Below are 14,258 nucleotides of genomic sequence, written 5' to 3' on the forward strand. Positions count from 1 at the left end.
CGGGCTGTTTACACCGAACCAAACGGATCGCAAACCGGAAGTGCTGCGTGAAATTTGCAAGATTGGCAGAGTTGTGAAGACTTCAATAAGGAGTGCTGAAAATTAGGTAAATTAATTTCTCCGTATTTGATTCACAACATCTGTAGTTTATTTTATTTTTGCTGAGCATTTTGCTCTCTGATCCGTAAGCCTCTATTCATACGGCAGGGCAACTCTTGTTAGAATTCAAGATGAAACAGATTTGCAGCTAGTTAGCTTAACGTTAGCTGACTATCGACTGATCATAACGAGCAAATATGTACGGTATCTGGCTGTTTGCATTAACACTATTGCGTCTTATTTAAATCACATCCAGATGTCATCGTCTCCAGATGTTGCGTTTCCCTAGAAACGCTGGGGAATCCGTCACTGTCTGTCCTGAGCTGGAGACTAGACGTGTAAATACATACGACAATGAAAAAGGCGTTTGCCATTTTACTAAAATACTCTAAAAGTTGGAAGAACATGAGCGATATTGCTGCCTCGCAGATGATTACTGCCCTGCCACAGATAAACTACCACATGTATGGGCAGAAATCAAACTCTGAACACTGATCCTAATGTCGATAGTTTTTTCCTGTAGTTTTGTTAATGAAATAAGTATAACAAAATCTTGGCTGTACCATGTTTTTTTTTAAAGTAGATGGGAGTTTTACAGTTTAACAAAAATGGGGGTTTGTGTTGTTGACATGTACTGCACGGTATACTTCATCTAAAACCATTCGTTTTTTATTATTATTAATATTGTGCATGCAGTTTTTATGACCTCGTAATTGAGAGACTTACATAGGATATTTATATTAAAACAACACCAACATGTGTTTCACCACAGGGCCATGTAGAATGATCCCTCATATCCATCCTACCCTCACAGTTTAAGTACCTTAATACATTTCTGCAAATGACCTTATCACAGTTAACCTACCCATTTGCGAATGTGCTCATCTGAGGCTTGCAGAGATCATTTGTTAGTTTTTCTCTCCCTTGGATCCATGTGGATGGCACCACTGCAAAGCGATTAGCAGAATCACATGACACCATTGAGCTCTAGAGACCACCGCACACTCAGTTTTACTTTCATCTGCTTCATTCTGCAGATGATTCTATGGCATCTCGCTGTGTTTGTCAGCTGAACCATCTGGCTCTACTTGAAACAGAACTGATAATTATCATATTCACATTTTTTTTAGCAGACGTTTAGTAACTTTTGAATGAGGAATGTTACAGCTGATATGAGCGATGTCTGGCACTCAGAATTACTGACCAGCCACAGATAAACTACCATGTGCATGGACACAAATCAAGCTATGAGCACAGATCCCAATATTTGTTTGCTGTAGTATTGTAAATGATAGTGAAATCTTAATTGTACCTTTTTTGTTAATAATTATAAGCCCTTTAGTACATGAGAAAAGCACTAGTTATTGATTTTATTCCGGCGATTATATCTTTTTATTGTGGTCTTTATATTTTAGAAAGCGTATAGTTGATTTTGTAGGTGTTATGGTTTCTTTAGGGTCTTTGTTTCTGTCTGAAGTGCTGGTTGATTCACTGAGTGCAGCCTTGAAACACAACTGTGAATGAGGTGCATTGTTTTTGCTGATGATCTTTTGAACTGGTTAATGAATTAAACAGCACTGTAGAGTGGAAGAGGACTGATTTTAGATGGGTACTGTTTGGTTAGAAGAACCAAAAGATGTATTATCAAGTATTGACATTAATTATAGTCCAACTAGCTACCTACAATTATGAAAGCTTCTTTATATGATTTCTTAGAGTGTAAGCAATCTATAGCAAGATTGCTGTCAGCAACAAGGCTAGATAACTGAGATGTTTTTAATCAGAGCGACAGAATAATGACCCGGATTACATCACCTGAAGCCTATTATCACATTATTTAGAGAGCGATATGGGTGTGGATGTCATAGCAGAATAAAGGCTGTCACAGATTAGTAAATGTGAAACTGGGGATCTTCTAGGGTTGAGGATATAAATAAGAGCAAAGGGTAAAACCAAGAATTCTTGTCAGGGTACGGCTGGATGGCCACATTGCTGTGCGGCACCAAAGCGAGGGACTGTCACTGCAGATCACTGTCTGAGCCCTACTGACGCCTGCACTAGTGACCCTGTGGCTACACACACACACACACACACAGATTAAAAAATATGGCACATTCACGATGCCACAATAGTTTAATACTAAAAGGTTAATTACTGAGTAACATAAAAATTAATATTATTAAGAATTTAGTTCCACAAAGCTTGACCCTTCTGACACAACATCTAAAAGTTTTTGCTGAGAGAATTGATATTGTGATCATTTTGGTTATGCAGATTTAATTTAGACTTTATGTACATATACCAAATGATTGACACACATACACAAAGCTCATCACATGACCACGGAAGCTCAAACATTCTGGGTGAACTATGCCTTTAATGCAGCGAGGCTGTGTTTTAGTCCACTACATGATTTTCTCAATGAATTCTACTGACAAGCTTTCAAATGAATGCATTATGTACTGTTTTAGAAAGAATAAATGGTCATTAACTGTTGGTGGTAGTTTGTTTACAATGGAGTGCACATGGAAGAGCAGCTAGAGATTATGTGATCTGGAAATTAATCATTTTTAATCGTTTTTTTTTTTTTTTAATGGACCCAATTTACTAATTTAAAACAAATTTCATGCAACAATTAACCTGATCTTTTGAATGTGAAATTGTTGCAATGAAGAAATGAATAATGTTTTTGAGTCAGCACAAAAGCAAAAAGTTTTTTCCCCTTAATTCTGCAGTTGGTTTCTAGTCTATTAGCTGTGTCATTTATGAATACAAATTTATCCTGAAAAATACAAATATTATTCATTTATATAATGCTGGTTTCCCTATAACAAAAGAATTAAATAATTTTGTGCACATATATTTGCATTATTGTAAATTATATATTTATATCTCATTAAGTGGTATCTAAGCCAGAAAATAAAGCTAATATTTGCCAGTTTCTAGTGATGAGTTATGTCAGTACTGTGCTGTAAACTTGTGTTAAACAGTTCTCATGGGGGTCAGATTCATCCGTCTCATCCGTCTTTCGGATGAGACGTTAAACCGAGGTCCTGACTCTCTGTGGTCATTAAAAATCCCATGGCACTTCTCGTAAAGAGTAGGGGTGTCGTCGTCGTCGTGACGTATTGTCAAGTATGGTGACCCATACTCGAAATTGGTGCTCTGCCTTTAACCCATCCAAGTGCACACACACAGCAGTGAGTAGTGAACAAATCCACACACACACACACACACACCGTGAACACACACCCGGAGCAGTGGGCAGCCATGCTGCGGCGCCCGGGGAGCAGTTGGGGGTTCGGTGCCTTGCTCAAGGGCACCTCAGTCGTGGTATTGAGGGTGGAGAGAGCGCTGGACGTTCCCTCCCCCCACCTACAATTCCTGCCGGCCGGGGGCTCGAACTCGCAACCTTTCGATTACGAGTCCGACTCTCTAACCATTAGGCCACGACTTCCCCCCAGTGTAACCCCGGTGTCATGGCCAAATTCCCTCTACTGGCCCTTGTCTATCATGGCCTCCTAATAATCCCCATACACTTGATTGGCTCAATGACTCTCTCTCCTCTCCACCTGTGTGTGGTGAGCGCACTGGCGCCGTTGTACTGTGGCTGCCGTCGCATCATCCAAGTGGATGCTGCACACTGGTGGTGGTTGAGGAGAGACCCCCCCCCCCCCCCCCCCCCACATGATTGTAAAGCGCTTTGGGTGTACAGCAATACACAATAAAGCGCTATATAAATGCATCATTCATTCATTCATTCATTCATTCATAGTTAGCAAGATTGAGTTAGGAAACAAACTGAAATGACCTGTTCAGCATTTGCCATTGTGGTCACTCATGTGAGTCAGTCATTCACTGAACATGCAAATGTGAAAATGCTGCATTTACCCAGACTTATGCTGGACAGACCCAATGCGAAGGCAGCTGAGCTTTCACAGATCTCAGCATAAAATTGTGTGGTATTGTAATGTGCAGTTCTGTGTCTAACCGTTATGTGTGAATTGTGTTGTCTTAGAGGACCATCATGTCCTCTGACCTGCTGGTGGACCTTCACGATGATCTGGGAGGAGACGACTCTCCTAGCGCTGCCCTAGACCAGCTCAAACTGGTACAGGACAAACAGTGGCCACCAGATGACCCTGTTAGCTTGAGCAAATCCGGTGAGTGCATGGTGGTGGGAATTGTGCGTGTTTGTCATACAGGATAATAAGAATTTTAAAATCTAGTTTCATTTTGCAGAATTATACTGATCTTTTCAAAGAAAAAAAGCAGTGTAAGAAAAAGGAAGTAATTGCCAAGAACTCTACCATTTTATCATGAATACCAATCATATGCTTGCTGTATTTTTAGAGGCAAGTGAAACCGAAAACTTCCAGTTGACATAATTGTCATGGCCTATTAAGAGGCCGCAGAGAACTCAAGGAGCCATACAGCATTACTCATACAGTACACACACACACACACACACACACACACTTACCACTCTTACAGAGGATGACTATGACTGGGTGGGTGTGGGTGATGTACAGTGTAATTGATTCATCATCTGCAGAGTTTGAAATTCACTTTTTTTTTTTTTATACTTACTGGACAGTTTGGCTACTAAATGAAGTTACTGGTCATTCAGAATTTCTGCTAGTTGAAACAAAAATATCAGAAATAAACCTGATGATCAAAATCACTGCTTAGATTTGAAAACAATCAAAACATTTAATAATTAAGCCTGATTCTGATACATTGAATAGCTTTCATGACAGTCACTTTTTGAATGGTATTTTTACGACAGTCAGTCATTGTTTGCAAATACCATGAATATGTATTTGTTAAAAAAAAAAAAGAATTAAAAAAATATAAATTAGGAATAAAAACCGTATTCTCTGTGACTTCTCTTATAAAACGGCATTTATTTATTCACTCCAAAATGAATGTTTAGAGGTAAATTTGCCAGTTTATATCACAAAAAGTCAGCTTAATGAATTTATTGAGATCTATAAAAAAAGAAAAGTGAGAATCGTTCAGAAAAAGTGCCTTGGTCTCCTGGGGGTTCAGTCGCACACTGGACGAGAAGCAGGTATCCCACAATGGATACGTCATTCTGTACTCTTGCTCTCAGGTCTATCGCAGCAGTCCAAACAGTGAACACAATCACTAGTATACAGGCAAAAGTTCACTTTAAGAATAACAAAGTGGCATCAATGACTTTGAATTCAGGTGAAAGAGAAAGGATAAATCCATACTATTATATTTCATATGTGCTCCCAGTGTATGTACATGGTTCTTTTCCAGTGTGCAGCCCTTTTTATTCTTTGTTTTGTTTTGATGTTGAAGGCTTCTGGTTGGAGGGCATGATATGTGTTACCTGCATTTGTTGGGTTGGTGGGTATTCATTTCAAAACCTGATCATCTGGTTGAGCTAGTGCTGAGAGGGATCTGAGAGGATGACTTCGTCTATCTATAGCCATATACTCTATAGCTTGTGTTTGGGATGTTTACATGTTTTTTTTATTTTTGTTTGAAATGTAGCATTCATTATAGTCTTTCCTGCAGCTTCAGACATTAAAAGCCTTGGTGGCACTTCACATCTGCCCTGGGACGACCCCTTCTATGACATTGCCAGACATCAGATTGTGGAGGTGGCAGGTGAGGTGTTGTGAAATGCATAAGCATCACCAGCTAGTGTTAATTTTAGTTCTAAAGTCTTCTGATTTTTCTCTTTCTTTGTAGGTGATGATAACTTTGGTCGGAAGGTCATTGTTTTTAATGCTTGCCGCATGCCTCCCCAACATCAGCTGGACCATCATAAACTTCTCATGTAGGCATCTGCTCTTACTTCATTTATGTTGTTCATTAATAGATACATTAAGCTGGGCTCAATACACTGTATCAGCTATGTTTTTAATAATTCTGCATTCTTTTTCCTGAATATGGGTGGTTTACTTGATGTGGGTTATTATTTGTTGAGACTAACATACGTAGATGAGCACAAGACACTTAAAGAACAAGGTCAAGTGCAGCGAAAAAAAAACATTGATAACGATATAAGGAGAGAAGTTGTCCCTAGAGACACAAAAAGAAGATCTAAGCAGCTGATGCTGATGAAAATTTATGTTTTCTGTATTTGTGCAGTTTATTTGGTTTAGATTTGAACTGATATGTTGTAAATATATTAATTACATTCTTACATCCTGTTTTTTTTTCAGTTTAATGTTAAAATATACAAGCTTATGTCGATTTTAAAATACTATGTTTTTTTAATACATATATATATATATACACACTCTGCTGCTCAAAAGTTTGGGATCAGTAAGATTTTTAATGTTTTTTAAGGGAGTCTCTTCTGCTCATCAAGGCTGTATTTATTCGATCAAAAATATACAAGAAAAAACAGTAATATTGTGAAATATAATTGCTATTTCTAATATTGGTTTCCTATTTAAATATACTTTAATATATAATTTATTTCTGTGACACAGCTCTGAATTTTCTGCATCATTACTCCGGACTTCAGTGTCACATGATCCTTCAGAAATCATTCTATGCTGATTTATTATCAGTGTTGAAACTCTTGTGCTGCTTCATATTGTTTTTTGGAACATGTGATACTTTTTTCTTCGATTATTTGATGAATACAAAGTTAAAAAGAGCAGCATTTGTTCAAAATAGAAATAATTTCTAACAATATAAGTCTTTACTGTGACTTTTTATTCATTTAACACATGAATTCTTGAATAAAAGTATTAATTTCTTTAAAAAAAAAGAAATAATTTACTGACCCCAAACTTTTGAATAGCATTGTATATTGTAATACAAAATTTATTTTTTAAATAAATGCTGTTCTTTTTAACTTTTTATTAATCAGTGAATCCCAAAAAAATATCACAGGTCCCAAAAAAATTATGAAGCAGCACAATGGTTTCCAACATTGATTATAAATCAGCATATTAGAATGAGCTCTGAAGGATCATGTGACACTGAAGACTGGAGTAATGATGCAGAAAATTCAGCTTTGATCACAGAAAAAAAGTATATTTTAAAGTATATTAAAATAGAAAATTGTTATTTTAAATTGCAATAATATTTCACAAAATAAGTTTTTTCTGTATTTCTGATGGGCAGAAGAAACTTCTTTAAAAAAAACATAAAAAATCTTACTGATCCCAAACTTTTGAGCGGCAGTGTGTGTGTATATATATATATATATATATATATTCATATATATATGAAGAGTTAATTTGCAAAACAGATAACTCCGTTTTTAACAATTTTCAAAATTCAAGTTTTTTTCATTGTGCTTTCCATTTAATCTCAGTCAAACTGCAGCTGGGTTATTTTGACTAGGTTAAAAAATAACAGAAAAATACAGCTAACACACACAATAAAACACAATAAAAACATAACATAATAAAAAACACGATTTTAACAGATAACGAGAGTTATCTGGTTTTGCAAATAAACTCTTCATATATTTATCCTATAGGGTGACAGAGGAATTTGGTGTGACATTCAAAATAATAATAAAATGTTTAGAGTTTGATTGCTGGAAATGGTGTCAGTAAAAAAGTTTATTAAATTATTATAACTTGATTTTTTTTCAGCACATTTATCAGAAACTTTATTTCAGTAGAGTAATTATTGAAAAAAAATGATTTTACCTTTTTATATAAATGTATAATATTTCACATTATTTGACACGTTTAGGGATCTAGACTTAGTTTAAAATTCCAAAAAAGCATATCCTGTGAGAAATATATTTAGGACAACTGTATTAATTTCTTTTCATTTTCTCGAGGTTTTCCTTCCTCAGATGTTTTGCTTGAATGTCAACCACTGATATGCTGAGTTCTAAATGAATCTTGTGTTCAGTGAGTCAAAGCACCATAAGACAATGAAGTTTTTAATGAAGTGAAATCAAGACTTAGTTTAGTTCCCTATTGTGAACTTCAGGAGGTTTCTGAGAAGAGTATGGCTTGTGTTATGAAATCTTGAACAATGTCTAGACTGAATGGCTAAATGAATCTGAAGTGAATAAATAAAACCTGAAGTTTCAGTAATTGACAGCTGATTAAATGAAGATGTTCATTCTGTTTGTTTTAGTGTCTAATGTGAACTCAAACTGTTGTTAAAAAAGAAAAAAAGAAAAGTTTTGATTTGGTGTGCATTTATTGAATTTGTGTGCAGGTATTTGAAGCAGACTCTTGATAAGTATGTGGAGAGTGATTATACCCTCATCTACTTCCATCATGGTCTGACCAGCGAGAACAAGCCCTCTCTAAGTTGGCTTCGAGACGCCTATCGAGAGTTTGACAGGAAGTGAGTGATGCTGTTGTTAGTGAGAGGCTCATGAGTGCTTTAACAGCAGTACACAAGAGCAAACCTCATTGGTTCTGTCAAGCGTCAGTATCGCTGTCTGTTGCAGGTATAAGAAAAATATCAAGGCGCTGTACATTGTCCATCCCACCATGTTTATCAGAACCATCCTTATTCTCTTCAAACCCATCATCAGGTCAGTGCCACACTATACTCAATATTATTGTATTCTCACACTGATTGTATTGTGTGATCTGTACTGTAATCTGAATCTTACAGCCTGTATTCTATACTTCATAATACAGTACAGACCGATGTGCTTATGTTCTGTTTTCAGCTTTAAGTTCGGCCGCAAGATAAACTACATAAATTATTTGAGTGAGCTGGAGGAGATTTTGAAATGTGATCAGCTGGTGATCCCCAACAGAGTCCGAGAGTAAGAAATTCTATATATGCAGTTATACATGTGCTCAGATCACACTGTTATTTCTTAGCCCAGATAAACAGTTCTTTTGAGGCGCATTCAAGAGTTTCTTTGTGTAGGTATGATGATAAGATCCGTCTGTCCCTGAAGCCGTCTGTCGTCCCTGGACCGATCTCTCCCCCTCGTAGTCCTCCTCTTCCTTTCCAGCAGTTTGGGGTCCCACTGCCAGCGTAAGTTTCGCTAACAATTCCTCTCATATCTCAAACAGCTACAGTCTGTTACTGACTGAAGCATGAAATTAATATTTGGACTTGATGTAGTTGAAGATGAAGACGGTCTCATTTATACTTTATAGCTTATAGAAAAACTTGTACATTTTGATTGTGCACTATGAGAAAGTCATATTTAGATATGAGTTGTTTTGTATTGTTGTTTGTAATCAGATTGAGACACAGGGCAGCAGACTCCGAGGGAATACCACTAGTCATGCGTGATACTATTGGATACCTGCAAGAGAGTGGTAGGTTTGTTTTTGTCAAGTCAGATTTATGGCTCAATCAAACTTTTACACACCTCTTAACGTGAATGTATTGTATGTATCCACGTAAGGTTGGATATACTAATAGTAGTCTTTTTGTTGAGCCTCAGGGCAGGGGTGGGTTGTAGAGTAATGGGCCAATTTTATTATAGAATAGTGTAAACTTGTGAATTTTTTAGTGCTGTCAAATGATTAATCGCGATTAATCGCATCCAAAATAAACGTTTTTGTGTATAATATATATGTGTGTACTGTGTATATTTATTATGTATATATAAATGCACACACATGCATGTATATATTTCAGGAAAATATATTATGTTTCATATTAAATATATATATATATATATATATATATATATATACACACATGAATATAATGTAAACACGTGTACATATCTTCAAAATATATACTGTATGTGTGTATATTTATAGATACATAATAAATATACAAAGTACACACACACTATATGTATGTATATGTAAACAAAAACTTTTATTTTGGATGCGATTAATCGCAATTAATCGTTTGACAGCACTAGTATTTATTTACTTTTTTAAATTGGGAATGTGAATTTTATTTCCTTCTTTATTTTAGGTCTTAAGACAGAGGGAATATTCCGGCGTTCTGCTAATGTTTCTTTGGTTAAGGAAGTTAAGCAGAAATATAACTCAGGTAAAGTCATGTGATGCTCTGTATGCAGAAGAATTCTCACACATTTCCTGTTCACAAGAATGATTGGCATCAGTCCTTAGCATGTTGCGCGTGTATGTGTAGGAGAGGCAGTGAGTTTCTCTCAGCTGGACGATGTCCACTTGGCAGCTGTGATCTTAAAGATGTTCCTCAGAGAACTGCCAGAGCCGCTGCTCACCTATCAGCTCTACAACGACATTGTCAACTTCCACAGTGAGAACACAAAACACAACGCTCTCGCATAGCAATACCAGCAGCTTCCAGAAAGCTCACATAAGCGCACACACACACACGTCTGTCCGCCTACTATACTGGCATTTGTTAATCGATTGTTAAAACCACATTTTTTGCATGTAGACTGTTTACAATGAGCCTTGAAAGTAACATGACCCCACAGACATTTACACAAACTTAGTTTGCATTCCTTGTGTGTTGTGTTATCAGATGTTGACACAGAGTCTCAGGCAGAAAGGATTCGGAACATGCTGACGTCACTTCCTGAGGAGAACTATGCATCACTGCGCTTCCTCGTACAGTTTCTTGCTCAGGTAATACTTTCTTTAATACTTTCTATTTTTTCTTTAAAATAAATTTGAACTTTTTTTATATACACATATGTATTATATATTTATACTCCCATTCAAAAGTTTGGGATCAGTATGATTTTTTATGTTTTTAATGGAGTCTATTATGCTCAAGTATTTATTTGATCAAAAATACTTAAAAAACTGTAATATTGTGAAATATAATTGCAATTTCTAATATTGGTTTCCTATTTAAATATACTTTAAAATATCATTTATTTCTTTGACGCAGCGCTGAATTTTCTGCATCATTACTCCGGACTTCAGTGTCACATGATCCTTCAGAAATCATTCTAATATGCTGATTTATTATCAGTGTTGAAACTCTTGTGCTGCTTCATATTTTTTTGGAAACTGTGATACCTTTTTCTTTGATAAATAAAAAGTTAAAAAGAATAGCATTTATTCAAAATAGAAATAATTACTAACAATATGTCTTTACTGTCACTTCTTATCATTGAACACACCCTTGCTGAATAAAAGTATTAATTTCTTTAAATTACCCTAACCCAAACTTTTGATTAGTAGTGTATATTTTAACACAAAAATTATATTTTAAATAAATACTGTTCTTTTGAACTTTTTATTTATCAAAGAATCCAGAAAAAGGTATCACAGTTCTCAAAAAATATTAAGCAAAACAACTGTTTCCAACACTGATAATAAATCTGCATATTAGAATGATTTCTGCAGGATCATGTGACACTGAAGACTGGAGTAATGGCTGATGAAAATTCAGCTTTGCTTCACAGGAATAAATTATATTTTCAAGTATATTAAAATAGAAAACTGTTATTTTAAATTGCAATAATATTTCACAAAATAATTTTTTTTCTGCATTTTTGATCAAATAAATGCAGCCTTGATGAGCAGAAGAACCTTCTTTAAAAAACATTTAAAATCTTACTGATCCCAAACTTTTGAGTGGCATTGTATCTACATTTACATATATTTATGTATCTATGTTTACATTTTAATTTTGAATGTAACTTATTGTTTAACATACATTTTTATAGTTTATGCAAAAAGAAAAGAAACACATTTCTCACACATATTTTATTTCATAAATTTGTTCTTTAAAAAGAAAGCAAGAATAGCTGATAATTATTCAGGAAACCCAAAGGCTGCCATAAATAGCCCTTCTAATGGCTGAGTTGCTGCTGTTCCTAAATGCTTCCACTTTCCAGTAATACCATTTACAGTTAACTGTGGAATATTTAGCAGGGATGACATTTCCTGAACTGACTTGCTGCAAAGGAAGCATCCTATAACAGTATATTTGAGTTCACTGAGCTCTTCAGAACATCCCATTTTTTCCCCACAAATGTTTGTAAATGCAGACTGCATGGCTAGGTACTTGATTTTATCCACACGTGGCAATGGGTTTGATTGAAACACCTGAATTTAATAATCAAGAGGTGTGTCCAAATAATTTTGTCCATAAACACGCGCAGGCACACATATTGTCACGGTTGGTGGTTGTAGAAATCGGCGCCCACAACGAGGAATAACAAAAGATATATTTATTTGCATCAACTCACACTTAACCAATATTAACTTAAGATCCGACAAAGATGGAGACAAAACTGAATGCTTATAAAGAAACAGGAAACAAAGGAGCAAACTAGATAATTAATCAAACACAGGTGACAGGACTAAATTATGATTACTAATTAACTAAATCAGAACAGGAACTACCAAATAAGGTCAAAACAGAACTGAAAGGAAAACCGACATGTGACAGATATCGCTGAGTATTGCTTTCCTACTTTCTCGTTCAGGCCCTAAAGTATTTCTGATCTTTATTGTTATTGATGTGCAGGTGTCTGCTGAGAGTGAAGTCAATAAGATGACCAATGCCAACCTAGCTGTGGTGTTTGGGCCCAACTTGCTGTGGGGGCAGGATGCTTCCATGACACTCAGTGCGATTGGACCAATCAACAACTTCACCCGCATCCTGCTTGACCTACACCAGGAGGTCTTTATCCAGTGAGGAGCAGGAGAACTTTTCACGTTGACTCCTCTCCGGTTATTGTTCCATAGCTTTGCTCCTCTGTTGCTGTGTCCTGTCCTTCGTGTCTCCCTCAGTATTGCCAAATGCATTAGTATTTTAACTGGGTGAAGCTATGAAAAAAAGGGTACTGGAGGGCACAGAGCGGTCAAGCTGTCAAAAACGTTTAGGCTGTGATCAAATTCTGACAATCGTCTCCTTTTCTCTCCTGCAGAAGTCATGTAGCAGTCAGACATAATGGTACTGCACAGGCACAAGAGTTTTTATATGGTCTGTTAGCAGAGGTGAACAGTTAGCTGCTTTTGTTTGTATGTTTTAGTAGCTTATCAGCTATAGTTCGGATATTGTTTGTTCGACTTGACCGAATTCATTTACTATTTCTTCCAAGAGGTAAAATTAGACTAAATGCACAGTCCTCATTTTTATAAGCCTCATTTTAAAAGTATAAAGCACTACTACTCAAACTTGAAACACTTATTTTACACATGCTTATTTCTTATTACTTAAAATATATATTATGTATTGTCTCAAAGAGCTTTCATTAAGTCTTCATTTATATTATCATATTATATTATTTTTCTCTATAATCTTTTCGTCTTTTTTTGGTGTCTCAGTGATTCCAGGAACAGGGCAGATGCTTATGGCCAGCACAAATATCCTGATGCTGAAACGGAAAAGAAAAGTTATTTTTCTGATCAAAACCTCCGCTTCTTCTATTTGTATGTGTGTAGTTGTGTGTAATTTGTGTGTGTGGTCTGTTCAGTAATTCCGTTGTATTATTCTACCCCAGACATATTTATTTTGGCCAAAGATTATATGGTTAAAATGTGTATGTGATCAATTTTATTTGTGCCATTACACGTGAACGCATTTGAAACAAATCAAGATAGAAATAGCAAAGAACAATTTGATGTCATTTTGTCCTCTAAGTAAAATTGTGGTTTTATCTATGAGGAAACATATCATAGTGCAATGAGTTATTAGTGGAGTGCATAAAGTCCAAGTACAGCAACATTTTAGTTGTATCACAGAGCTCTGTACGTGTTCGCTTTAATTTTATGATTAATGGATTTGAATCGTACGGATTTCACACAATTGAGTCTGGTTTCATGGGTCTGAATTCCAAAAGAACCATAAAGCAGGTACTTGGCCACTAATTATTTAGCACTAATGAGTTAAGTGTCATATGCCTTGATATTGAATTGTAACCGTTTAATGTGTCATGTTAACGTCCTATTCATGTCAATCCATCTGAGCATTGACATGTGGACCAGTGGCTTAAATAGTTTTAGACAAGCGCCCTCAAACCCAAGTGTCTGTGTGCCTTAATGGAGTGAACTGGCGATGATATTAGCTGTTAATTTCCCTTTCTCTGGACAGATCTGTGAACTTTGTGCCATTTTGTTGTACCTGTATCCAAACATCTACCTGTTTACCTGTACTGTAGACAATGTATTGCATTACTACTTTTGTGAAGGTTCTTTTCTTCCATTTTGGCTGTTAAAATGTATTCTGTGCTTTTGAAATCTTTACTTTTGTATATCATGTTGTGATTTCAGAGTAATAAATTGTTAGAGATGGTGTAATATTTTGTCCCT

The 14,258-nt window shown here is 35.8% G+C and overlaps 1 protein-coding gene across 3 annotated transcripts; it reads left to right on the forward strand.

The window, feature by feature from the left end:
* The first annotated feature begins 1 nt into the window (after position 1).
* On the forward strand, positions 2-14,244 carry LOC306853716 (rho GTPase-activating protein 1-like). Of its 3 annotated transcripts, none has more exons than XM_079391338.1 (14): positions 2-106; positions 4,118-4,262; positions 5,650-5,742; positions 5,827-5,914; positions 8,281-8,412; positions 8,519-8,605; positions 8,747-8,845; positions 8,953-9,063; positions 9,277-9,353; positions 9,970-10,047; positions 10,150-10,278; positions 10,510-10,613; positions 12,472-12,638; positions 13,275-14,244. In XM_079391338.1, exons 2-14 carry the CDS (start codon positions 4,127-4,129, stop codon positions 13,399-13,401), a joined length of 1,428 nt encoding a protein of 475 aa, XP_079247464.1. In that variant the 5' UTR covers positions 2-106; positions 4,118-4,126; the 3' UTR covers positions 13,402-14,244. The 3 variants fall into 3 exon arrangements, with proteins under 3 accessions (XP_079247464.1, XP_079247466.1, XP_079247465.1); XM_079391340.1 differs by having other exon boundaries at positions 12,472-12,627; XM_079391339.1 differs by lacking the exon at positions 13,275-14,244 and having other exon boundaries at positions 12,472-12,762.
* The last annotated feature ends 14 nt before the right edge of the window (positions 14,245-14,258 follow it).

The sequence above is a fragment of the Barbus barbus genome (assembly GCF_936440315.1).
Source record: "Barbus barbus genome assembly, chromosome: 1".
Taxonomy (NCBI): Eukaryota; Metazoa; Chordata; class Actinopteri; order Cypriniformes; family Cyprinidae; genus Barbus; species Barbus barbus.